Raw genomic sequence first — 27774 nt, 5'->3', positions numbered from 1 at the left:
CCAAGGGGCAGTGTTAGGAGAGGATCTGGGTTTCTGCTCTGTCAGTCAGTCTTCTCTGCCCATTGCCTTTCTGGGCAACCCTGGTTGTTTCCCAAAGGGCCATGGAGAGGTGGGCCAGGAGTTTACAATAACTGGTCTATCTAATTGCCCTTTTATGTATTCCAGACAATCTACTCTCAACCTGTCTTGAGAAGAAATGAAACAGATAAGATTCAAAAAATGTTTTTCTCAGAAGAAGCTGTGTTTTGGTTGTTTGTTTTTTTAACTTAGCTACTCTGTGCTTGTTGAAACTTGGTTATTTGGGGGTGCTTAAAAGTAACTTCCTTTTAAGAAAGGAACAAAAACTTACACAAGCCTGAAGCCAATGCAATTTGCCAAATATACCAATTGATAATAGAGGGAGTTGCCTCAAAATTGTTTCCTTTATTGTGTGGCATTTTTTCTTGGTAGCTCTGCAAGAGTTAACCTCTCCTCTGTGTACATGACAGCCTCTTGGCACAGAAGGATCCCAATATGGGACTGGCATGCCAGCCTCAGCAGCACAGTGCTTTCAGAGCAGGATCACAGATAGACTACCTGCACACAAAAGTACAACCCCTTCTGTTCTGGGCATTTCTCTAAAAATCTCATTTTATGTATACCTCAGAATGGATGGATTCCCCAATCTCCCTTAAACAAACAAAAATCAATTCAAGAGCTCATTTTTAAAACTATGAAATTCAGAAATGTAGACTAACGAAAGGAAAAAGCAGCGGCCAGATCAATCTAGTCTGAGGGATGAATATTTCTGTTGTGTTGTGATTTGTATTTTTAACAGTAAAGACCATGGGTCTATTCATTTCAAAACTGGCTGGCCATGAATTACAAGGTGGATATTGTGAAGGCAGTGGCCATGGTTTGGACATAGACTCTATTCTTAAACAGTTCCAGTTCATCTGATGATATAAGACAAATATTCAGAATACTTTCATGTTGGTGAAATGATCACACATGCTGTAAGATAGGCTCAGCAAGTTGAATTGTTTGGTTGGAGGCTTGAGGAGTTCTGGCTTTGAATATTGGAAATGAATACTAGGACTCTGCTGTTTGAGGGCTTGAATGTCATGCTGGGCAAGTGTTTCGAATTTGATAGGCATCTGTAAGTGCCTTTAAGTTTCGGAGCTGGCTGGATCAGTACTGTGGAGAAAGGCAGAGGGTGGGTTAATTTAGATGAAGAGAGAGTACAAATGAAAATGTGAGCTCCAAAATGACTGTCTTTCTCACTTTGTCCAATTTACCCTTCCCCCTCCCTGTGTCCACCTAGAGGAGTGGGATAGGGAGGGTGGGAGGGAGCTGCAAGAGGGAGGAAATATGGGGATATATGTTTATGTATAGCTGATTCACTTTGTTATACAGCAGAAACTAGCACACCATTGTAAAGCAATTATACTCCAATAGAGATGTTAAAACAATCAAACAAACAAACAAACAAAATGACTGTCTTTACATTGGCTCACTGGGGAATGAACGACTGGTTGGGATAAATGTCTCTTTTTTTTATTGATTGATTGATTGATTGAAATATAGTTGTTATGTAACATTTTTATATTGTAAAAATGTTGTGCTACTTTCTGCTGTACAGCAAAGTGATTCAGTTGTACCTATATATACAAATCTATTCTTTTTCAGATTCTTTTCCATTATAGATTATTACAAGATATTGAGTATAGTTCCCTATGCTATACAGTAGGTACTTATTGTTTATCTATTTTATATATAGTAGTGTGTATCTGTTAATCCTAAACTCCTAGTTTATCCCCCACCCTTCCCCTCTGGTAACCATAAAATTGTTTTCTATGTCTGTGAGTCTATTTCTGTTTTGTAAATGAGTTCATTTGTATCATTTTTTTAGATTCCACATATAAGTGATATCATATGATATTTGTCTTTGTCTGACTTACTTCACTGAGTATGATAATCTCTAGGTCCATCTGTATTGCTGCAAATGGCATTATTTCGTTCTTTTTCATGGCTGAATAATATTCCAGTGTGTGTGTGTGTGTGTGTGTGTGTGTGTGTGTGTGTGTGTATCTTACATCTTCTTTATCTCTTCATCTGTTGATGGACACTTAGGCTTCTTCCATGTCTTGGCTGTCATAAATAGCACTGCTATGAACATTGGGGTGCGTGCATCTTTTTGAATTATAATTTTCTCCAGATATATACCCAGGAGTGGGATTGCTGGATCCCATGGTAACTCTATTTTTAGTTTTTTAAGTACCTCCATACTGTTCTCCATAGTGGCTGCACCAATCTACATTCCCAACAAAAGTGTAGGAGGGTTCCTTTTTCTCCACACCCTCTCCAACATGTATTATTTGTAGATTTTTTGATGATGGCCATTCTGACTGGAGTGAGGTGATACCTCATGGTAGTTTTGATCTGCATTTCTCTAATAATTAGTGATGTTGAACATCTTTTCATGTGCTTCTTGGCCATCTGTATGTCTTTTTTGGAGAAATGTCGATTTAGGTCTTCTGCCCATCTTTGTTTGGGTTGTTGTTGTTGTTGTTTTTGATATTTTTTGTAGTTTTGAGTGTGCCTGTCAGGGACATATTTTCTCACTTAATTAAAGCACTCCCCACTGATTCTCCCATAGCTTCTCATTAGCTTTTTCTTCTTCTTCTTTTTAAAAAGTATTTATTTATTTATTTGGCTGCACTGGGTCTTTAGTTGCGGCACACGGGATCTTCGTTGTGGCATGTGGGATCTAGTTCCCTGACCAGGGATCGAACCAGGGCCGCATGCATTGGGAGCATCGAGTCTTAACCGCTGGACCACCAGGGAAGTCCCATCTTAGCTTCTATGTTAGGATTAGGCTGCTCCAGACCTTTCACAGTCCTGATCAACCACCTAACCTCAATCTTACCACTTATGTAGCCTTCTTCTGGCCTGTCTCCCACTACCCTGCTGACTCGTATGTAGTCAAACTGGAAATAGATAAGAGCATCATAAAAATACAAATCATGACACATACACTGAATTTCTCTGTTTCTCTCCCCAACCCCAACCCAAATGAGTCTTTGCTCTCATGATTTCCTCTGTCTTCAGTGCACTTAATGCTATTCTTTTTCAGTCACCTTCTTGACTTATCAAAGTCCTCATATCCATCAAACCCCAGCTAAAAGACCATCTACTTTACAAAACCATTAGACTGCTCTGAGTTTCTTGAAGACTTGTTATATGTTCTTCAAGCTCTTTGCATGGTACTTGGTACAGGGTTGAAGATCATTAAACATGTGTTAAATAAACGAAACCTTCTTTGATTCAACTCTAAGGGGTTGTTCCAATCTCTAAGTCTTATTTACAATTTTATCCAGAGCAATTTCTCTGGGCTTTATAGAGGAATGTTAATAGGGATTTGCTCATAATGTTGACACTCAAAGCAATTGCTAAATATTGTGGGAGTTACACTCTAAAAGGTTTGAAGGAAGGATCAGAATATGAGGCTCCTTGTACAGAATATCATAACGCCAGTCTACCAGGGTATGTCTCTAAGGATGACAAAATTTCATGTCATCTTCATCAGTGGCAAGCAGGTTATCATTTTTAATCCTGGGATCACAATTTGTTTCATTCTGACAAGCATGGAGCTCCAAATGACCTTCTAAAACATGAGCATTTAGGTGCCCAAGACTAAAAGAACCATACAGTTTCATCTCCTTTATCTAAAACTTATTTGCCCTCAACCTTATGGGATTAGCTTTCCATTTAAGTGGCATCTGTGAAACCAAAGCTTTTGCTATAAAATGGACACATTTCCCTTTAGGAAAGGGACTGAGAAGTGTGTTTGTTTGTTTGTTTGTTTGTTTGTTTGTTTATTTGCCCATGACTCCAATAGTAACACATTCCTAGTTAACCTGTGAGTAGGAGTACAGAAATAGCAAATTAGAAAGAAGAGCTCTGGAGTCAGGAGTGTTGATAGCAGCAGGAAATGACAGCCTGATGGTGAGAGAAAAGAGAGCTGTTATAAGAACTAATAAAGTTAGCAGTCAAGAATGTTTTAGAACTTGAGTAATAGCCTCACTCTTCATATACAACAGTTGGCTTTCTTAAAGGAAAACGTGAGAGGATAGGAAAGAAGTATGGAGGTTTAAGTATTAATCTAGGTACTCTTCTAAATTTCTGTCTCTGTTTTGGCAGAGTTAATGGGTGAAGGACATAGGACATACATGAATAATAAATCCCTTCCATGTCTTAAAGTCTGGGGTTCGTGATGATTTTTATTAGGCCATAAAAGAATTAGTTATTTTTAATATAAACTGTTTAAGAAAGTAATAATGTAAGTTTTAAAATGATATCCATCCAAATAATCCATTCATACAACTTCTGGAAAATAAAAAATTTCTGTATGTCATTTAAATGAAACCCCATAGTAGATAAGACTTGGCTCTTTCTGGTCAGAAATGCTGGATATGTGCATAGTTGAGTGTCTTCTAGAGGGGAACTAATCTAGAACCTTCAGTATTTTATAAGAAGGGTGTCTTAGTCTTCTGGGGCTGCTGTAACAAAACATCAAAGACTGAGTAGCTTATAAACAACAAAAATTTCTCTGTCACAATTCTGGAATCCGGGAAGTCCAAGATCAAGGTGCCAGCAGACTCAACGTCTAGTGAAGGCCTGCTTTCTGCTTCAAGTATGGTGCCTTCTCTCTGTGTCCTCAAATAGCGGAAGGGGTGAGGGACCTCTCTGGGATCTCTTTTGTAAGGGCACTAATCCTATTCATGAGAACTCTGCCCTCATGACCTAATCACCTCCCAAAGGCTTCACTCCCTAATTCCATCATCTTGGGCATTAGGATTTCAACATATAAGGTTTGGGAGGACACAAACACTGTGAAAACGTAACAAAGGGAAATGAAGATCCAGAGATAGTGTGCCCAGCTCTAAGCCACACAGAAAGTTAGCATTGGTGCTAGGATTAGACCCAGGTTTTAGTGACTGCCAGTTCAGGAAACATACTGCCATAACATGTAACATTCTAAGGATGGACTCATATGGCATTCAAACTCGTAGGCATCCTAACTTGGTTTGTGAATTTATTTATTCATCTATCATCATTAAAGAAGGAATTATTAAGTGATTGCTATGTACCTGGCACTATAAGTGTCCATGTTTTTTACTTTATTCTAAGTATTTGCTGTGAGCACACACACACACACACACACACACACACACACACGCAACAACAGCACTGTGAGCCATGAAATCTTAGCTCATCAAAGGTCATCCTTTGGTTTGGACCTCAGTCTTCTTCACCTCAACCCTGAATGTGACCAGCTCAAGGACAAGCACATCTAAAGTTTCCCAAGCAGATCAACTTCTCCTTTAAGGACTTTCAGCCCTGGAGCTTCCATACATTTTTTCTGTTACCCTTTTTGTAATTATTCACCCTCACTTTCTCTGAGTTCTGCTTTTGTTTTCACCCTAGGTCTTTTATTCTGCCATTTAAGATGATTTCTTCTTCTTCTAGGAGGAGAAAGGTCAGGTCTCAGCAGCCGTCTGAGAATTTCTCTTAGCCATTAAGTTATCCTTTGGCTTTTTGTCTAATAATATACATTATTAATGCACATTATTTTGGTCTTTCTGCACAGATATTAATTTATTGGGACAGAAAAGGATCTTAGAGATGATCTAGTTCAACTACCTGGTTTCACAGAGGACCCTTGGAGCCCAGAGAGAAGAAAATGGTTCAAGTAACTCGGCAAGTGGGTGGCAGATCAATCCGTTGAATGCAGGCTTCCTAATGCCACACAAAGTTCCACCTCTGACACCACACTGCCCCTGAATTCTCTCTTTATAGACACCGCTGATCTGTTTTTAACTTTATCACTCACCTCTTCCTCAAGGAATGTAACTCACAGAGTTTCTTGGTTACCCATGCCAGTAAATGGTTAATCGCACTGAGTCCAAGGCCCTGGAAACTTCTGGGAGGGAGCCAGGTGAGCAAAGAGAGCAGATAAAGGCAGCACCTGCCTTGGGTTTGGAACAGCCTGGGGACACGGAGAGAATGTAAACACATTCTGCAAATCTTATTGTCTGACTCTGTGCCAGCGTCTTTTGGGTTCTTGTCATGGAAAATGTTTCCTCTGAGGTCATTCATTGAACAGAGGAGCACTGAATACCCTCCAGGGTGCCAACCCAGTCCCCCCTTTTGTCCAGGTTAAATAAGCAAGGAACTAACGTTTCATGGGCCTAGAAGGCCCACCTTTCAACAATACAGGCTGGGAGGTAGGGAAAAGGAGCCATTTAGAAAACACACTGTGCTGTTCTGAACTGCTCTCTCCCCCTGGCTGCCCGCCCTCCTCCTTCCTCCTGTGCGGCCTCCCTCTGTTTGCTCACCCATACTTACAAGCACACGCCCTGCGTTTAGAGCAAGCGTTAATGTCTGTGCTTCCTCGTAAATCTCGGTTTGCTGCCTGGAGCTATGTTTTTAATTCTGTGGTGGAGCTTTGAGAGTCGAGAATGAGTAGAAAGGAGGGGCAGCGGATGGATGTAGTAATGGAAGCTGCTATTGCTCCTTCCGGGGAGCTAGACTCCTCATTTGCTTCTTTGAACAGGTAGTTTATACCTCAGCACAGCATCTGCGAAGGCCAGGATGGAAGGAGAGGGGGCCGTCGTGGGAAAAGATGTTGGCTATCTCACACTGTGCAAAAGGATGCATGGCTTCTCTCCGAAGAAAGAAAAATGTGTGGAATGAGCAAATGAACCCAGACTGGTGACCGGCTGGCATATTTTTCTACTTCAGCTAAAAATGACTTCAAGGAGAGGAGTCTGACAAAAATAACTTTTGTCTCACAAAGTTTGTAATTGAAGAAAGTTTTCCCTTCATTGAACTTGAGCTCCTCTTTGTGTTGTTAAACCGTATTTATTTTCCATGATTGGTCCTTTGGCCCTCGTTTGATAGCTTCTTCTGTGTAAGCCTCATCGCTTCAACATGGCTTTGCTTTTCTGGGGTAGGAAGCAAATCTTCTACTGGGCTGCTGTGATGGTTTAAAGTAGTAATTGCTTGGGCCTTCCACCCTGCCAGCAACTGTATTTGAGTAGAATTTTGCATCTGAATCACTGAGTAAAACGTGTAATTAACATGACTAAAGGAAGAACTCTGGTCTTTGAAAATTCTGGTCCTCAGTTTATATATCTATAAAATGAAAGAATTAGAAACACACCTCTAAGGGGCCTTCCAACTCAGTCTAGGATCCTAAAAATCTCCAGCTATTACTATAAACCCTCTTCCTCTACCAAGTTCTTATATGAGTCCTAATGGATCCTTTCTTTTACTTCTATACCTTTCTGTGAGGTTTTGAAATTTATCAGAAGTGAAGGGTACATTAACCTTCTTGCTTCCACTACTGTGACAATGGAGGCCAGATCCAGTTGGTGTCTTTGAGGATAGAAAGTGCGAACAAAATAAGTTGCAATAGGTGAGCTCCTCTACTTCCGTAATGGGACCGTCAGATTTCTATGTGTACCTGTTTAGGCCTGGGAAGCAGATAATAGTAAAATACGCCCAGAGATCATTAGAGCATGGGCATCTGGAGTTCAGGGATTGGGCCTTATCCATTTCTCTACTCGAGATAACACACTGCACAGAGAATGTGCTAATTAAGTGGTGGAATTGAAGATAGACAACTTAGGAATGTTTCAGAGAACCAGCTCTAAGGTGATTTAAAAGATCAGTTTTAACCTATTATAAAACTTTTACAGAACTGGGCTTATTCAGTCTGAAGAACAGAGAATTGAAAGGGTGTTTAAAGGTGAATGAGAGTCTCTCTGATGGATTTAAGTAGGAAATTATATACATCAATACACTGATGGGAAACAGAAGCTGAATGCATAAGAAATACCCTGGGACTCAGAATCAGATGAAAGAAAGGGATTAATAGGTGAAGCAGAACATAGAAGATTCCAGCACCTCCTCTGTGCTAAAGATTTGCTCCTCTGGTTTTGTCTATGTCCAGAGATCATGGTGTTTATCCTCCCTCTTTTTATTCTCTTCCACTAGTGGTTCTTGACTTGATGATCTGATTAAACCTGGTCGTACTTTTTATCTTATGTCCTGTTAACTTCATCTATTTCTATCAAAAACATTTAAAAATTGCTTATAAGTGTTGAATAAAATGAAAAAATATATAAAGGCTCTAACAGTACCCAGTAAGCATTATGGTACATAATAGGGACTTAATGTTTGCTCAGTCGGACAGAGCCTTCCAGCATACAAAACATTTTTTCATTCATTATCCTCTTGTCCCTCACAAAATTGTTGTTACCTGAAGATGAGAAAGGTGGTGTGAAATGCCCAAAGACACAGAGCTAGCGAAAGCCAGGGTTTACACTCAGAGTATGATATTGGGAAGAGAGCTGCCAAAAGTCTTTCTTTGCTAAATAATTTGATTTTGGCATTCTTTACCTGGGACTATACTCCCACATTGATTAATTTGACCAAAGCAGCTCAGCGAGAAAGACCCAATCTTCTTACCCTGACAACATAACATTTTTGTAATTTCCCCCTACCCTTCTAGTGCTAACTTATTTTCCTATAATCTCATAATTGCTATTGTTGAGCATATATAAAAATTTACAGTTCCTTTTGAGACAGAGATTTTCTTTCTGACCTTTAGCTAGGATCCCTGGGCAGGTTTTTTGCCCACAGATCATGGCAGGCTCCGAAGGGCAATTCTTTTAACTCTGTGTCTATTGGAAATAAAGCCGGCTATGTTGTGTAATGGCAGGAGCTTCACTTTGAATGTATTTTGTGACTATAGCCCAGGATGGTGAAAAGAACCCTAACTGAAGTCTTGAGAGACCAGGGCTCTCACCAGCTCAGCCCTGCCTGCTGAGATGCTTTGAGAAAGTTTTAGTCCTTCCTGAGTCTCAATTTTCTCATCTCCACTCATCTCCAGAAAGAAGACACCGGGCTATAGCTTCCAAAAGCCCTTCTAGCTCTGACATTCTACAGTTTATAAACCTTAAACTACTCTTCCTCCACATGGTGGCTGATTTGTGCTTTTTCATGTTTGTAAAATAGCGTGGTAGGTGCTAAAGTTTCTGAGGAGTGATGGGATAATACTGGGTGTAGGCTTTGCAGCAGAAGATCTGTTCTACTTAAGGAGGCTATTTTGGTACCCCTAAATTACAGAAGCCATAATCCAGAGGCTTCTTAGGGATCCTGTATGTCCTTGACAGGGTGAATGCTAGCAGCATCATGACCATAGCTGTCTATACCATTTACACAGTTACCGAAGTCATGGAATATCACCACATCGAGACACCCTGAAGGACATATGGGGAAACTGAGATTCAGAAAGAGAAATGAGCTTGCCTATAGTCGCATAGTCATACAGCATTAAGTGTCAAAACCAAGACTAACACAGCACTCCCTGACCTCCTGTTCACTGCATTTTTTACTCTACTCCTGTCACCTCGGATGACCACTCTCATGGTAAGCACGAGTAACTGTTTAATAAAGCATTCCCAGTCATAAAGGGAACTATATTCTCTGCAGTTGCCCTAAGGAGACATTTGACAGAATATGATAGATTTTTATACGACTCTAGTACTAAAAGTTTTGCTGAGAAATACCACCTTAGTTTTACCTTTGGAGAGACTGCGTGGTTGTAGATTTCTCTTCCCATCTATCACCTTTGGAGCCCAGGAGAGAAGGTTGGCTAAGCTTGTATGTTTAGAAGTATACTACATCTCTGAGAAAGGGCATTGCCACACTCAAATTGATTAATTATTTAGAAATAGGGCCCCTCTTGAATTTCATGCTTAAACTTCATTTGAGGTTTCCCTAAAGTGAAAGATAGAAACTGTATTTACTAGGAAAGCTATCTTGGAAGAGCTTCATTGCCTTTGAATAAAAGCAAAATTGCACCCAGCACATAAATTGACATATGAAGCGTAAATAATTGTATCGTGCAAGTTGTTTTAAGGGACTCAAGCCAGAATGCTCCATTAACTAACATGCATAGAATATTCATTGAGCTTAGGGCTTATTACCAGGCCAGTGGGAAAAAAAAAAAGAATGAAGGAAAGTACAGGGTGGGAAGATAAATGTCAGTATAGCAGCTGGGGAAGATAAATGTCAGTATAGCAGCTGAGAAAATGAAGGGTTAGAAAGGGAACTTTAGAGGTATTTATGATGTTTTTATTTTCCTCTCTCTTCTTTTTCTTTCTTTTTTTCCCCTTCCTTGGCAAAGGATTAAGTACAAAAAAGGTGGGTATCAGCCTTCAAATATAATCATCAAGAATCTGAGAACTGAGCAGCAGAATGAGCCAGGCTCTTTTCTTACTTCTCTTTTGAAAGAAGAAGCTGAGGAATCAGCCCGTTGGGGTGTTATATGCATACGTGTGAGATTGTGTTTACAGACATTTCTACACAGATAAACATTCAGAAACCACAGTGACATTCCCAGAGGAATCCTGTCTTTAATACAGGAAGTGACAGCTTTGTGAAGGCATCACAATTGAGCTCTAGTTTTCCCTTGAGGTCTGGTTCTTCCTTCTAGATCCCAGGATTTAATTTCTAGAAGAAACGAGACCTCTGTGATGTTCCATGGGTCTGCTTAGAATTACAGGCAACTTAGTTTTAAAGCTTGTCGAATACAAAGCACCTGAGCTAGGCTTAATCTCCAGGGACCTCTTTTGCATTCAGAGATGTCTAAAACCATAAACCATAAATTCTGATGGGTACATGCAAAAGCAGAGGCCGCAGAAATTACAAATTTGTTATCCAGTGTGGCCACATTCCCCTGCCACAACTTTCCTCCCATCACCACTCCCAAGCTGACTTTCTCTTGCTCTGTACTTGGGTTTACCAGATGACCAGGCTTGCGCTGTAACAGATGGTTACTGCCTCCTACAAAATGTGGGTCAGGACTGTGACCAGGCATAGTCTTCCTATGAGCTCTGACGTGTTTGTTGCTGCAATTTTGGTAGAAGGAATGTGTGCAGAGAATAGAGAACCATGAGACGTAGAAGCTGAGGTCGCAGGGTATTTTGAATTGGTCATCAACCCTCTTAAAGATCAGGCATACCCTCTTGGGAAGGTCCCAGTTCTTCCCAGTGCTTGGGAAGTCCCAGTTCTTTTCTCAGTCATTTCTTGCTTGAGTTTACTGCTTAGTGGATACTGTAGTTGTAGTCATCTTCCTTCTCCTCGAAACTGTCTCCCATGTTGATGATGTCTTCCATGTTTCAGTTCCTGTCCCACCACCTTGACTCTTCCTTCTTCCTTCCTCTGTTAACTTTGACCACCAGAATATTGGCATGAGTTCAGTATCCATATTTCCAGCCATGGCCTCTGTCCAGAGCACCAGTGTCACATTTCCAACCAGGCATTTACCCACAGAATTCTCAACAACATCTTGAACTCATCATGTTTGCAACCAAATCCACACTTTTCTTCTCACCTCCTAAATTTCCTGTAGCAATTTAACTAGTTGGTCAGCCAATTATCTCAGCATCAATAGAAAGGCTGACTGGGGCATTACCTTCCCTTCCCACACTTTTCTGTTTGTTTTAATCTAATGAAAATGGCTAATCTAAAGAAAAACTCCTTTCTTGCAGGAGACAAGGAGAAGGCCTTAGGATGTACTGGGGAAGTCCAGAGCAGCAGTCACTATTATCCGGTTGGAACCCATGGTCCACTGAGGTGCCTTATGCTACCTTCACTGAGCACCCTATGAAATACACCAGTGAGAAGTTTCTCGAAATCTGCAAGGTAGGAGACGGCTTGGGCATCACTCTCCAATTAGCTTTGTTGGTGAAGCTATGTGCTTTTAAACCAGGTATTGTTAAAAAAAAAAAAATAAGATACAACCTGGGGTTTATATAGATAAAAACTATAAAAGTTTATAGGACTTTTTCAGTAAACAGTAGAGATGTTTTATATTTGACAAAATATATATAGCAATATTTATAGTAACCATACCACTGCTGTTTCCTCTTTGCTAATCTCTGAGCAAAAATTGTAGTGTAATATTGTTTTAAAATTGCAGTAGTATTGTTTGTCTGTGTTTATTGCTTACAGGGTACATGAAATTTTCTGGGTATAATTAAATTTGAATTATTTTATTCAAAGAAGGAATTTGGAATAGTGTGAAATATGAAGTCAGATATGGCTCGGTGGTCATGTTTACGTCACTTTTTTTTTCTGGGACTTGGTAGTCTCATCTCTAAAATGGACACAGTGAACAACTGCCCTTCCTCTCAACCTCACTGGGCCATTGTAAGGTTAAATGGGATAAAGCATATATAAATGTTCTGTAAATCGTAAAGCAATTAAGAGTTATTTTTAATGCCTTTAAATTTCATCTCCCCGAGTAAATTTAAAATTCATCAGTGGCAGGGAGGTCCCCTTCTAATATTGTTTCATCTTCCCTAGGGAGACTTAAGCAGTCCTTGGACACTCTGAGTAGTCAGGAAGTGAAACAGCTGGAGCTGTAAATGCAGTGAACGAGCAACCTGTGTACTTTCGACAAAACCAGATGTTCACATAAGAGTGTGCTTACGGCCTAGAAATTCTTGCCTTCTCTGTTCTCTCTAAGTTTATCTTTATATGCTGTCATTCACTTCAGAATAGCATAACTTTATTTGCTATAAATTCAAAACATGACAGTCTACATCTAAAGTCCTGTGGTTGGATGGCATACATTGCATTTCTTGCCTTATTTTAAACACATTTATTCATACAAGTGAATATGTATATGTACAAACAAATATTTTTAATTGGTAAGTTCCCTATTTTATGAAAAAGGATCTGAGGCAAAATGTATGTGGTTAGAGGCTAGATGGGGCCTCCGTTCCTCCTAACCTGTAGGTGAAGTTGGCTTGAATCCCATTCTGCTCTCAGCAAAGCTCAGTTGTCCTCTCAAGATTTATGCAGATGTCCTCAGGGGCTTCTGGTCTCCAGGTTTGCCTCTGACACCAAGCTCTTGCAGGCACTAAATTAGTTCTTTGTATGGATCGTTTTGCTAGTCTCCCTGTTATACTCCTAGTTCACAATACCTCAACCCATGCATCAACATCAGCCCCTAGCCTGACTCTTAACCACCCAAAATCAACAATAACAAAAAACCAAAATGAAAACCAGAAAGAACATAACACTGACACAAAGGCATTTATGTGAGAGTAGACTCACTGAGGACTTCTGGGAGATAGAGTGGGAGTTTACATCACAATAATGCCCCCAAATTCAAATGGAATATCTGTTCTCCTTATTGTTAAAAGACCTTATTAATAATAATGCTCGGATACGTCGCTTCATAGTCTCCTCTCCTTTTCTCTCTATCCTGCTCTTGTTCTTCCCCAAACTCCTGTTCCTTTTCTCTTTCTTATTAAATGTGCAGTCATTTATCTGTTTCTTTTTTCTTTTTAACACTTGTTAATCCAACTGAAAGAACTTAATAATGTATGTTTCCAAAGCTATATCCTGCCTTTAAAGGAAAACTGGTTCTAGTAATTAATTTAATATATATTTTGAAGTAGTAGTAATTCTTTTTATTTTAAGTCAAAAATAAATACCAACTGCCTGGGTTATTATGTCCATCACTTCCTGGGCAAAGTCTTCTCTTATTTCTCATATCTGGTGTGTTTAAGCACTTGTTCTCTTGTCCTTGTCCTTTTGTACTTGTCCTCTTGTACTTGTCCTTTGCTGGAAGAAATTCAGGGTAAAGGATTAAAAAAGAAATTGTATGAACTACAGAGATATGCCACTGCATTAGTCTAATACTTGATAGTGCTTTATTGTTTTTCTGCCATAGAGAAATAAAATTAATAATTTAGAAGGAAGCTAAAAAATAAAATATCAAAAGGGGAATGGAAAAAAAGGGGGAATGGAATAACTGTTCCCCAAATGCCCATGAACACAATTAGCAGACTGGAGCATTAAGTTTTGCCCAAGACTTCCTGTCAGCCAAGGCTAAAGGGGAAACTTGATGTTCATATAGCTCTCCTTGGATGGAAGAAGGAGCAACAGGTGTGTGTGTGTGTGTGTGTGTGTGTGTGTGTGTGCACATGCATGCATGGGTATGAGCACCATGAGGGGTTGGTTAGTTAGTTGGTTGGTTTCCAGTCAATCAAACTACTTTTTGAATCTGTTAAGTGTATTTTCTTTAAGGCTTTTCTCATTAAATTATTGTTTTAAAGTCTTTATTTCGTTCCTGAAAACAGTCTGGAACTTTTATTTGCCAAGCCATTTCTCAGTTAAAGGCCACCCCGAGTCCCAGCTCCCTAAGAAAACAAGTGATCTCTGTCTGGGATATGAGATGATGACTACTCTGATCCAGTTCTTTGTGTCTTGGTTTCTCTTTTGTTGTTGGTTTTTATGTCACGAAGTTATTTGTGTTCAGGACATTTTCCAAAATTGGCTTTGATTAATATTCAGTTTTATTAGTGTGAAAGTATAAATAAGAAGAACAGTAATTCTGGGGGTATAGAATCTTTTGTATGAATATTTTGACATAATAAGATTTTAAAAGGGTGATATAAACTAGTTTTTTCATTTCCCCTATGAATGAAATAGGAAAAAGTAGAAGAACACGGGGGAAATGCATAACTAAATAAAACACTTGAAGCAATTTAATTCAAGTTAGCAAACCTGTTATGGCAGAGGAGAGGGAATCATGTACAGCTGAGATATCCACAGTCAAAAATTTCAAATTATTTACAATCTAATTGAATAACTTATTTTTAGAAGTACTTTTATAAAATTCATTTTTTTGTTTTTACTCAGTCTTTTCTTCTACAGAACCTGGACTCTCTCTATTTAACAAATGTTTTCTGGTACCTAAAATGTGCAGCTATTCTGATTGTTGTTAAGAATACAAACATAAATGAGACAAGATTCTTCCCTTTGTGGAAGGCATTGCTTAATAGAGGATGCAGATAAAAATGCAAAGATTTTTAAATAAGTGCTAAAGAACTGAAACAGAGTTTGGATCAGATGAAGAGAATTGGAGATAGTTGAAGGTACATGGAGTACCTTAGAGACAGACAGTTTAGCTGGAGTTTAATCTTGTATATTTCCCACCATAATTGTATTGGCTCAGATGATAGGTATAAGGACCTAAACTAAGTTAGGAGTGCTAGGAATGGAGAGAAGATGAAGAGATTTTGAGATATTCAGGGTATCAATGGAAGACGGTAACTGGCATGATATGATAGGTGAAGGAGAGGAAGAAGTCAAAGATGACATGGTCTGGTTTGGGTAGGTGATGAGTCCATTAATTTGAATGAGGAAAACTGAAAAAAGAGTAGGTTTAAAGGTTCAGTTGAAGACATGCTGAGTTTGAAAGGTCCATGGAATGTGGGGTTGAGTTGGTTGCCAGGCAGTTAGAAATTTAGGTCTGTCCGAAGCTCAGGAGAGAAAGTTGAGCTGTTTATATAGGTTTCATACCACACAACACCGGGTCGAAGCTGAGTGATGGGGTTGATTGGTCAGAAAAGTACCTGAGGAAGAGGAATTAATGGAAAAAATTGCATTCAAATTCAAATTTATACTATCTCTAAGTCCTTCAGCACTGATATAAAAAAATCACTGTCAAATTTATGAAATACTAGGTCAAAATACATTACTTCTTTTACCCAGCTCACTAACTCTATATCACTTCTACTTCCGGTAAGTGTGATGGTCAAATGGCTTCTTTCCAGACATTCTTGCTTATCTCCAAGTCTTACCAACTGTTTTCAACTTGTGCATGCACATACTTTGCATTATTCATATAAAACAGTTGTGAAAATAGGAAATAATATTTTTGGTATTGATTTTATATTACAAGACATAAAATGATCTCATCAGTTATGTAATTACACTTTATATTTATTGATTACAATTTGCACGTGTTCATGTAATTCAAGTAACAAAAACCCTTTGAGGGCAGGATGCTATCTCCACTTTAAAAGTGAAGGTACTTAGAGTGACTAAGTGAATTGACTGAGGTATTATAATCATAACTGTATTTCTACACACAATTTGCAAATGCTCAGGGAAATAGTTAAAAACCAGAAAGAACTCTGTGTGTGTGTGTGTGTGTGTGTGTGTGTTTATTATAGTCTTTGCTATGATATAATATGATATGATACTTTACAACCAAGGTTAATTATTCTCAATTGTTCCATCCACTTTATATTTGCAACTTTTAGCATTATCTTTCCCCTTTTAACCATTTGTAACAGAATCAGTTTTGTTTGCCCAATGGGCAGCAAGCCAAACGCTTAGGTGCCCAGGTTTTCAGCAGAGAAAGGGTTTATTCACAAGGCAGCCAAGCAAGGAGATGGATGAACAGATCTCAAGTCAGCCTCCCCAAAGACAAGGGGCTTGGGATATTTATAGGATAAAGAAACAGGGTGGTCTGAGGCATGGGGAAAGGTGATTGGAGGCAAGAAAACACTGAGGTAATCTGTGTTCTGTGCAGGCGTATCGGATTTACATTCTTCTTCTTAGGGTGCTTATTCAGAAAATGATGGTGTTGGTATAATCTGAGGGTGGAGTTTTTGGCCTTCTGACATCGAAAGGTCTTCCTCTGGACACTTACACAGTGGAACGGTCAGTGGTCTCGACCAGTTTGAACTGGACAAGACTAGCTCCATGTTCCTGAAAAACAACTCAAGCCACCGTTTCTCTGGCCACCCATAAGTTAGAGGCGTTATCTATAGGGGGCAGTTAAAGGAATCTTGCGATATATTCTCTAACCTACATGAAGCTTGGAGGGCATGCAATTGGCAGGAACAATTAAAGAGAGCTTAGTCAATGAAGGCAGGTTACAGAATAGTATTTATTAAGCAAGTTTTAGTTCAAGGGATCTAATTGATGACTGCCCTTGGTTTCACATTGTCTTGCTGGATTCTTAGACTGTGTGGAGTCTTGCTGAGAGGAACTAGTGATTGAGCTGTAGAGCTGTAGAATGATGGTGAATGGATCGTGGATGCTCTACAGCTTAATCAAAGTGATTTACAGACCAACCTTTTTTGCTTTTGTCTGGCATCTTTCTCCTTATTTTCAAGGGAATTATGAAAGTGAACCAATGTTTTAGCAATCAAATGTAACTTCATATTCTTAACCCCTTGGTTTCCTGCTACATTAATTCAATAAATATTTATTGAATTATTTATATATTTTTTCTTTTAATTTTTTTTGGCCACGCGGCTTTTGGGATCTTAGTTCCCTGACCAGGGACTGAACCCGTGCCCTGGCAGTGAAAGCACTGAGTCCTAACCACTGGACTGCCAGGGAATTCCCTAACAAATATTTACTGAATACCTACCTGGCATTGAGTACTACATGCTGAGCAATGCTGTAGATAATTGTTGGGATAGCAAGAAGAATAAAACAGATTTTGCCCCCAGATATTTATAGTGTAGACGAAGAAGGCAAAAAATGTAATTAACAAATTATAATTTAATATGCAAATACTGTTGATAGAAAGATTCAAAGTTTTTATCAGAGCCCAGCAGAGAGAACAGTTAAGTCCAAAAGTTAACAAATGTGATAACATTTGATGTGAAACTCAAGGTAAGAGTGATTTAAGCATCAAAGCAGGTGGGGAAAGACATTTTAAATAAAAGAAACATGATTAGAAGCTGCAAATTACAGAAGTGTATAAAATGTTCTTGGACAAAGAGTCGTTCACTTAAGCTAGAGTTTAAAGTGTGTGTGTGTGTGTGTGCGCATGTGCGCGTGTGCACGGGGAGGGTTGGGAAAATGGAATAGGATGAGGATGGAAATTTGTAGGATGAGGATTTGTAGAAACAACCCTTTTGTGTAGGAAAAAAAGCTTTTGCCGCATCTTCCTTTTTCCATCTATATTCCTGAACATACCCACAGTCATGGTGTCTCTATAAAGATAATTCCAAGTAATACGTGCAAGGATGATATAAACATCTGTTTATCTTCTGTTCAGCTGTGTGGCTTCCCAAGGGGTTTCCATTGCTGGGTATTGGATGGACGTTTTACTCCAACATGCTTCACTTGCTGCATGGGGTGGCTGAAACCTGTAGCCTGAAGGCTTGGAAAACCTGCTCAGCTAAAGAATGTGGGCCTGCAGGCATGAAACCTGGTCTCTTTACCCAGTGTAAACAGGAAGCAAGTGATGGTTGTAATAAGGAAAACTGAGACTCTGGACAGTGAACTGCTGGCAGACAGCATCTGAAGCAAACCAGGGGCCCAGTCACTCAGCTGGTAAATAATCGCTGTAAAGTCAAGAAGAACATTACACACACACACACACACACACACACACACACACACAGACACACAGACACACACACACACACACACACACACACACACACACAGCTATACTTTACCCTAACCAGCACACAGACCCTATGTAACCGGAGTTGTTAAAACTTGACCCTCTGTTTTTGAGACTGGAATAAAAGAGAGAGCCAGGGGTGGGTGTATAAAAGCTTTTAGAGAAAAGTATGTGGCTGGTGGCATTCATATCAAATGACACCGCGTTCCTGTCACACAGATTGAGTTCAGGTGCTTGAAATGCTCGAGAGCCAGCTTGGGGACTTGGCCTTTTGTCTGCCTCCTTCAATGCACAGCTTGTCCCTCTGTCTTCACAGCCCCTCCTCTTTTTAAAGGGCTCACAGAAATGACTAGAAATGAAGTGCATCTGACTCGAATGAAATGCCAAGTTCACTGAGTATGAAATAGTGTCAACTTTTTCTTTCCAGCACTTTGATTCTGAGGCCACAGAGAATTCTCATGAAATAAAGCTTATGATGAGGACTCTGGGGAGGCATCCAGTAACCCAAACTGATATATATTGATCTGTGAAAAGGCATTCTGACAATCCAGAGAGTGTTGACCATGGAAATGTTGAGGTGAATTGATGAATTGCACCTTGGACTTGAGGAAATCATAGCTCCGTGATGACAGTGATGATGTAGTTAATGATTTATTGACAATATTCATTACTGGCAATAAGGCTTCCTTTAATGCTTTTGCAATATGACTCCAAATTCCAGCCTTATCTTATTCACCTTCCCCAACCCTTCCTGAAAGACATTAGCATGTGGGCACACACACATAGAGCTTATTACAAACCCTTTGTTTATTAAAGTTAATTTAATCTATGTAACCAACCTATGAATTTGATGGTATTAATAGCCTTATTTTATAGAAAGGAAACTATAAAATTCAGAGAGGTTAGGTAATTTGCCCAAGGTCACACAGCTATTGAGGGCCATATCTGCGATGTAAGAGCAGATCTGTTTTATCTTAATACTCATGTTACATCATGCTATATACTTCCTTTAGTTCAGTGGTTCTCAACAGGAGATGATTTTACCCCTGGGGCACATTGGCAATATCTGGGCAACACTATTTGTTGCCGTACCCGGGGTTGTGGTGACACTGGTATCTGGTGGGTAAAGCTAGGGATGCTGCTTAACTTCCTAAAATACAGAGGACATACTCCCCTGCAGCAAAGAATTATTTGGTCCAAAACAGCAATAGTTCCAAGGTAGAGAAATCTTGGATTAGTTGTATAGATGGCCAGCCATACTTCTGACTTTAATTCTTAGAAAACTGGATGAAATATTTGAGATGCATACATGAAATGCAACAGAATAAAAAATAATTTTTGCCTTGAGTATTTGGCGGGGCATTATGGAAGAGATAGGATTTGAGCTTGGTTTTGAAAAGTGAGTTTTTTCAAAACTCATTTTTGGTTTTTTAGTTTTTCTTGGTTAAAAAAATGAGCACTATAGATCTTTGTGGATTGAACAGACTGTCAGAGCTAGAGGTTCTTAGGCAAGCTTAGTACAGTGGGTTTTTAAAAAAATTTTTTTAAAGGAAAAGACTTTTTAAAATAAGATCTTACTCAGAACCCAAATACATAAAACCTACAAAAATTGAGCAGCTCTGATCGATGTGACTATAGGGACTGAAGCTTACCTTTTACCTTTTCTTCCATATCTTCTCCCCAGATCCTCAGGTATCTGTTGTTTGAATACTATTAATAATAGCACTTTCTTTCTTTTCAAAAGAATCCTGGTTTGGATGATAAATTATATGGTCACCCAACCTATGAAGAAATCTAGTGTTCTAAGGAACAAGTTATGAAAATTATTGAGTCTGATTTTTTCTCTATCCCTTTTGAAAATAAATTTTCATAATTTATTTAGAGGAACATAAATTTATTTAGAGGAACATAAATTCTTTCCTAAATATTAGGATTTCATTCAAATGCTTCTAGCAATGTACATAACTATGATATAGATATCAAAACCTGGAAATTAAACATTGGTGCAATACTATTAACTAGACTACAGACCTTATTTAAATTTCATCAGTTTTTTGTTTTGTTTTTCCTAATGTCCTCTGTCTGCTCCAGGATCCAATCCAGGATCCCATATTACATTTAATTATTCTGTCTCTTTATTCTGTTTCACAGTCTTTCCTTTATTTTCATGACCTTGGTGATTTTGAAGAATACTGGTCGGTTATTTTGTAGAATGTTCTCATTATGAGTTTGCCTGATGGTTTCTCATGATTAGATTGAATTGAATTAGATTTTTGGGGGGCACAGATACTGCAGAAATGATGTGTCCTTTCACTACCTCTATTGCAGGCTCACGATGCCTGTATGTCTTATTACCAGTGATGTTAACCTTGATCACTTGTCTAAGATGGGGTATGCTATATTGCTCCTTTGTAAAGTTAGTATTTTTCCCTTTATAATTGATAAATATCTTGGAAGAGGTACTTTGATGCTCAACCCATATTTTTTGAAGTCATGGTTTCTGAGTGGAATTTAATATAGCCTTTGGCATCTAGGGAACTTTTATTATTTTAAAATAGTGCATATCACAGGTTTTTACAAAAGTGCTTTCTGGAGTCTATCATGCATATTAAAGAAATGGCATTCAAAGTCTGAAACTGAAGGGAATAGGACTAAGGAAGCTAAAATCGTTCTTGCTTGTAAGTGATAATATTTATATCTATGAATAGTATGCTTTAAAAATATTTTTGAGCAATGCACTTGGGTCTAATGAGGTTGATATTTACCATCGTTATCATTATTATTATTTTCCCATTTTCAGATGTGTAAACTAAGGCTCAGGGAGATTAAATGATTTTTCCAAAGTCTAATCATCAGTAACAGATAGGGCAAGGGAACATACTTTTTTCCCCCTATATGCAGTGATGGAATGGACATGGTTAGATTGCAGTGAGTTCCATATCACTGTATATGTCCATGTAGAGGGGTGTGGCTTCTTGGAGAGGATGAGTGTAGGCAAATTAAACAATAGATGAGTGGCTGGAATCTATAAACCTAAGATCACTTCTGACCTTGATTATTCCATGTTATTAATTTATTCTTCCGATTTTGCTTTTCTCTCCTGGAAACTTAAGAAAGAACACTTCTTTCTGACTGTTTTTTTTCTTTAAGATACTGATGATGTATTTTCTTTTCTTGTTTTTTATAAATTTTATTTATTTATTTTTGGCTGCGTTGGGTCTTTTGTTGCTGCGTGCGGGCTTTCCCCAGTTGCAGCGAGCAGGGGCCACCCTACATTGCAGTGTGTGGGCTTCTCATTGTGGTGGCTTATCTTGTTGTGGAACACAGGCTTTAGGCATGCAGGCTTCAGTAGTTGTGGCATGCAGGCTCAGTAGTTGTAGCTCGCAGGCTCTAGAGTGCAGACTCGGTAGTTGTGGCACACGGGCTTAGTTGCTCCGCGGCATGTGGGATCTTCCCGGACCAGGGCTCGAACCCGTGTCCCCTGCATTGGCAGGTGGATTCTTAACCACTGCACCGCTAGGGAAGTCCCCTTTCTGGCTTTCTTATCTAATCAACTAAAGAACTGGTGGAGTTTGCTGTAAGGTACAATGTCCTCCTTTCCAGAATCCCCAGGCTACATGACTATAGTTTATTTCATTCAATGATACTAATATTTAGATCCATTCTAAGGTCTTAAAGAGGATGCTAGGACTGGGAACTAGTAATAAGAGGTAACTTCTGTCTGTCTTTGTCACTATAGGCTCATGGAAAGCAAGCAAAATCCTACCTGTCTGTTGGATTCTTTAGTCAGTGATATTTAGAAGTGAGTCTGTTTTTTAAATTAAGGTTTGACATTATCTAATTCGGTAAATATTACTTGAACTAAAGTAGAGGGACAAGTACCTTAGTTTATTTTGAAAACCCACAGATACTGAGGCACTCTAGCAAACTCTATGTTGTTTATCATAAAGTCACTATTTTTTTTAACTTCTGATATTATCCCAAAACCATAGATTTAAATGCATCTTTTCAAAAGAGCAAACTGAGGCTCGAAAAGTGGAAGGGAATTTACAATGTCACAGAGCAAGTAAATCAGCAGTTTTATTTGCATGGCTTTTCTTTCTTTCTTTTTTTTCCTTATAGGTTAGGTCAAATAGTAGTGATGGACATATTCTAAATTTTAGATTCTTTTTCTTACCAACAGGGAAGCTAAACCTCCAATGGAGAAGTGGTTGCCCAAGGGCAATTTGGTATAAAATTAAGAATCCAGGATAAAACCTATATTGAAAATGGGATTATGGGGAAAGACTACATTCTCATTCTTCATTGAATCGTCATTCTGTATCAGTCCCTCAAAGCCAAGATTGGCCTCCTCATGGAGAAAAGGAAAAACAATGGTGTCTTTATTGTACATGCTTAATAATTTAGATTGATATTGGAATATACTCTAAAAGTTTTAATTTAGACTTGTAAGCCAGTTGCCTAGGAAACATATTTGGATCTTACTGTGAGCAGGCCCTTATTCCTCATGTTCCTTTTTACCATGGTGCAGAAAGTGGAGTAATTCTGGACAAATCATTTACCTTCTATTAGTCTTGATTTCCAACACGGGAATGATGATACCTTCTTTTACTTACCTGATAGGCTTATACTGGAATGAAATAATGGATATAAAAGAGCTTATTGGAAATACAAAAATATGAGCTTTCCTAATTCATTTCCTTCTTTATATCTCTGTTTGCAGTGCTCCCTGAATTACCCTCCTCTTAACCCAATTCAACTTGATTTTACCAAAAGAAGGAATTTTTTTTTTCACTCATTTAACTTAAAGTTCAGGATAGGCTGATCCAGTAACCCAAATGGCTTTGTGAAGAATTACTCTCTCTCCATGTCTTAGTTCTTTCACTTTTGTTGGTTTCAGTCTCAGTCAGGTTCTCACTGTGTGGCCAAAATGACCATGAATACCTCCGGGCTTGGATGCTATCAGATTCACAGCCACATTGGTCATGTGCCCATACCTGAATCAATCTCCTCGACCAGAGGAATGGATTCCTCTGACTGGTTAGGACTGAGTCATGTGCTAAAGTCAGCTCTGCTTAAGCTATTTGGACTAAATGGAAGAATGTGGTTCTGCAAAGGAAAATCGAGGTACTCTTATTGGAAGAAGAGTCTCAAATGGAGGAAAAGATGCTGGCTAGGAAAGAACAGCTGCTGACAGGCCCTCTCTAACCTCATTTCACCCATTGAAACCCTATTAACCCTTAAAGGATTGTCTCAAGAGTTTCCTTTTGAAGTCATTCCTAATCCTCTAACCACATATGATTTCTCCCTCTTTTGTGTTTCTTTAGCATCATGTGCCTCTTTTTGCTGTTTATTTTCGTGGACTTTGTACGATCATCACAAGTTCATTTTTTATGTTATTATAGTGTCACTTCTGTGAGGGCAGAGACTATATCTCCCTTGTCTTTGAATCTTCAGCAGTACCCGACTGGTGTCTGATCCATAATAGACTATCAGCAAATATTTATTAAACTGACTTCTTAATGTTGTACAAGTTATGAATAATGAAAAATAAACAAGATGTGGTAGCTAATTTTATTATGTACATAATTTATTAACGGATTAATTTATTAAAAGACTAACAGAAGCAATGTTAACAATTCTGAGATATGATTTCTGTTTAAGAAGTAAGAATAACTGCAGCTCCAGGAGAGTGGTCAACCATTGTGAGCACGGGCTGGGGAGGAGGTGTCTCTGGACCTACTCTGCATTCACTAACTCTGTGCCTTCTCCTCTTTAGTCGTCCAGGTTCATGTCTAAGCTTGTTCCAGCTATCCAGAATGCCCACAGGAATTCCACTGGATCTGGAAGAGGAAAGGGATTGATGGTGTTAACTGAACCCGTTTTGATTGAGACCTACACGGGTCTGATGTCATTCATTGGAAACTGCAACAAACTTGGCTATTCCTTTGCCCGGGGGAATGTTGGTTTTTGACACTCTTTTGGGGGTATAAGTACATCATCCATAGCTACACCATTACTGAAGATTCTGTTTCAGCCCACCGTATTTTTGGACTGAAACAATTAGTTATTGTTAAATAGTATTACATGATTTTGAAGATTCAGTATCTTAGGGGACTTAAAAGCTTGATTAGACTGATAAATGCACACTTCAGACTTTATATAAGGATAATCAAATTTCTTCAAACCAGAAAATAAATTCTCCTGAGCCCATCAAATAATGTTGGCAAATGAATGACAAATGAACACCTGATCATAAACTTGGGGAGGACCCTCTGGGTTCTTGTTTCTCTGTCCTCTAAATGTAGGCTTGTTCTGGGTTTTTATTTTCAGCCCTCTGATCCTGATCTTCTCTCTCATTGGGGTCTCAATCTATATTATTTTAGCTACCTTTTTTTATGGGGATGACTTCCAAATCCATATTCTCATCCCTGGTGTTTAAGACTCAGTTTTGTACTTCTGTCTGCTGATCATCTATATCAGTGTTCCAATGGCCACTTACACTCAGCATCTTCAAAATCTCGGATTTCTGTATGGGATTTTAATGGTCCCAGTCATCATCCCTGAAATCCATCAGTTTTGATGTCTTTAAACTTCTTGCCAGATACATTCCATATAGTATCTGTCTTTGTCTGGGCTGCTATAACAAAAATACTACGTACTGGTCGGCTTATAAACAACATAAGTTTATTTCTTACAGTTCTGGAGGCTGCAATTCTGAGATTAGGGTGCCAGCCTGGTCAGGTGAGGGCCCTCTTCTGGGGCTCAGATTTCTTGTTATATCCTTACAGGTAAAGGGGCAAGAGTGTTCTCTCGTGCTTCTTTTATAAGGGCATTCATCTCATTCATGAGGGCTCTGCCCTCATAAGCTAAGGCCCCCTGTTTAATACCATCACAATGGGCTTTAGGATTTAAACATATAAATTTTGGGGGGACATAAACGTTCAGACCATAGAAGTACCACATCTGTATGTGACTTAGATTGTGCCCAATGCCCAGATGTCAAACTTAAGGTTCATTCTTCTTTCAAAACTGTTCATATACTCCTTCTCCTTTCCATTCTCACAGGTATGTTATTAGATCATGTTTTAAATTCTGTTTACCTGGATATTTGTTATAGACTTTTAATTGGTATCCCTGCTCCAAGGCTGACCCTCTTCTAATCCATTTTATACTTGGTTGCCAGACTCCTAAAGCACAATTTGATCATATCATTCCCTGTTCAAGAACTTTCAATGGCTCATTTCCTTTTGCAGGGTTTTTTTTTTTTGTTTGCTCATATGTTTTGTTTTTTTAACAGCAGACCTTTCCTTCTAATGAAATCTGTTTCAGTTGCCCAATATGTAAAACAGATAGAAGTAGGACCACTAGGATTGAAATAGAGATGGGAATGCCACTGATCTCCTCTTTTTTGGGTCTCAGAAGTGCCTCTGTGGAATGTCTATGGATCCCACAGGAGTTTAAGAAGAATGTTTCCAAAAATACTCTTCTAGCTCATTCTGTTTCTATTTTCTTTTCTCTCATATTTCCTCTTTGTCGCTCCTTGACTTAGGTCTAATTGTGAAGAACTCAGGAGGTCATCTCATCTGTTTTCATCTCTAAATTTTTTTTTCAATTTTATTGTATTTTTAATTTATTTTGAAAAGAAACTTTTAATGTTGAGCACTGTAAACATTATTATAATTAGCTCTTTGCCTGTCCAAAGGACCAAAGTTGAGACACCTTGGCTGGTATTCAAGTTAAAAATTCCAGCTGTTTTTTGGGGGGTGGGAAGGGGGAAGGGGGTGCTTGTGTGAAGTCTAAAGTCTTTTCTTCAAAATGCTCACTTCCTCGATTTCAAAGATTTCCTCTGATATTTCACAAACATCAATTTGATGGAGGCATTCAAAATCCAAACTTTGAATAACCCTCATTTTATTTTGTCTTTATCTTTGTTTACTTCCATTAGTAGTTCTCTCCCTCTCTTTCCATTTCCCAGCACCCACTTTTTTTCCCCTCATGACGGCAAATATTGGTATAGTCCCCAAGGCAGGGAACTTCTCTTCAGACTGTAAAAGGAAATGTTGAAATCCTTAGCCGTCCTGTCAACAGTAGTGGAATGAAAAGTCGTTGGATTGTTTTGGCAGTGGTTCTGAAGCAGGCACAATTGGCAAATTATTATAACACCACTGCCCGAAAATCCCCATTTGCCTCAAGGTAGTGGCGTTTGTTGACAGAAGCCTCCGAAATGTCCAGCACATTCTCTTGAGTTACCATTTAAGGATCAGTCTGACAAGTGACTTCTTTCTGCTTATTTATTCCCCTTGTAACCTAGGCTGGACTGTTCCCAAATGACCTTCGAAAGGACACAGTGCAGCATCATCAATGGAGCAAATCAGAAAAGATGAGAGGAGGGAAATATCTCTTAGCCCTGAGGTCAGTCTGTACCAAGAGGGTACCAAGGTTGTTTAGTGTGGAGAAGAATGATCTCAGAGATGACATGAGAATTGTCTTCACATTTCACACAGATTGTCCTGTGGGATATTCCAGAAACTGATAAATGGGATCTAGAAGGCAGGATTATGACCAGAGGATGAGAGGATTCAGGGATTTGGATGGCAGTTTAAGACAAGAAAGAACTTCTTATAGTTAAAAATGTCCAAAGATGGGAAGCTTTGCTCCTTGAAAGAGTCTCCCATCACTTGATGTGTACTAGTAGGGACTAGATAAAGTGGATATTGTGAAAGGGATTGTTAAAGGGATGATTGATAAAATCATTTAAAACCAGAGACCTTATGATTCTCCAAATAATTGTTGTCGATGATTAGGTAATACATCCTTTTTTTTGGAAAGAGTTGAATCAATCATGTGAGACCCTGGAAAATTACCTGAACTTTCCTAAGGTTTAATTTCCTCATCTGTAAAATGGAGACGATGCTATCTCTTTTGTCTACTTCATAAAGACCTTGTGAGGATTCCAGGAAATGAGGTTAAATTATTTTATTAAATAAAAATCATTGAGTATCTGCCTGTAGTGCAATGTCACTTTGGCAGCAGAAGCTGGGACACCATCCAAGGGAACTAAATTCAGTTCTTCTGGGAGTTGTTTTTTGGTCACCATGGACCTGCCGACCACCTCTTTCCCATTTGACACATGGTATTCTCACTTGGGTTCCTTGTCCATGAGCTTGACAAGTAACCACAACCCACAAATCAGGAGACCTATATGTATACCTGGGCTTTTCCTTCAGGCTATCATCTGAACTATACCAATAACGTCTCCCAAAGGGGCATCCTAGGTTTGATTGGGAATAAGATTTGATACAAGGGGCATTAAGTACAAAGCATAACATCATAAAAATGTCATGGTTGGCCATTTTCTCTATCTGATCTTTGTCTATTCAAGAAACCCTACTAGAAAATCTCCAATAAATCTCTGTTCAGAAACTATTTGAACAATTCTGTTGGCAGATTGCTCATAGTCTTCTGATACATCTTGGGCA

At 38.9% G+C, this 27774-nt stretch overlaps 1 protein-coding gene across 1 annotated transcript in view; it reads left to right on the top strand.

Moving 5' to 3' along the window:
• The window catches only part of TPRG1 (tumor protein p63 regulated 1), a 117654-nt gene extending 93388 nt beyond the window's left edge, over positions 1-24266 (top strand). The window contains exons 4-5 of the mRNA XM_030856670.2: positions 11607-11760; positions 24072-24266. Coding sequence (XP_030712530.2) covers positions 11607-11760; positions 24072-24266 — 349 coding nt within the window. The remainder of the gene's footprint in view (positions 1-11606; positions 11761-24071) is intronic.
• The last annotated feature ends 3508 nt before the right edge of the window (positions 24267-27774 follow it).

This window comes from Globicephala melas, chromosome 4 (assembly GCF_963455315.2).
Source record: "Globicephala melas chromosome 4, mGloMel1.2, whole genome shotgun sequence".
Classification (NCBI taxonomy): domain Eukaryota; kingdom Metazoa; phylum Chordata; class Mammalia; order Artiodactyla; family Delphinidae; genus Globicephala; species Globicephala melas.
This window is presented reverse-complemented; position numbering and strand designations above follow the sequence as displayed.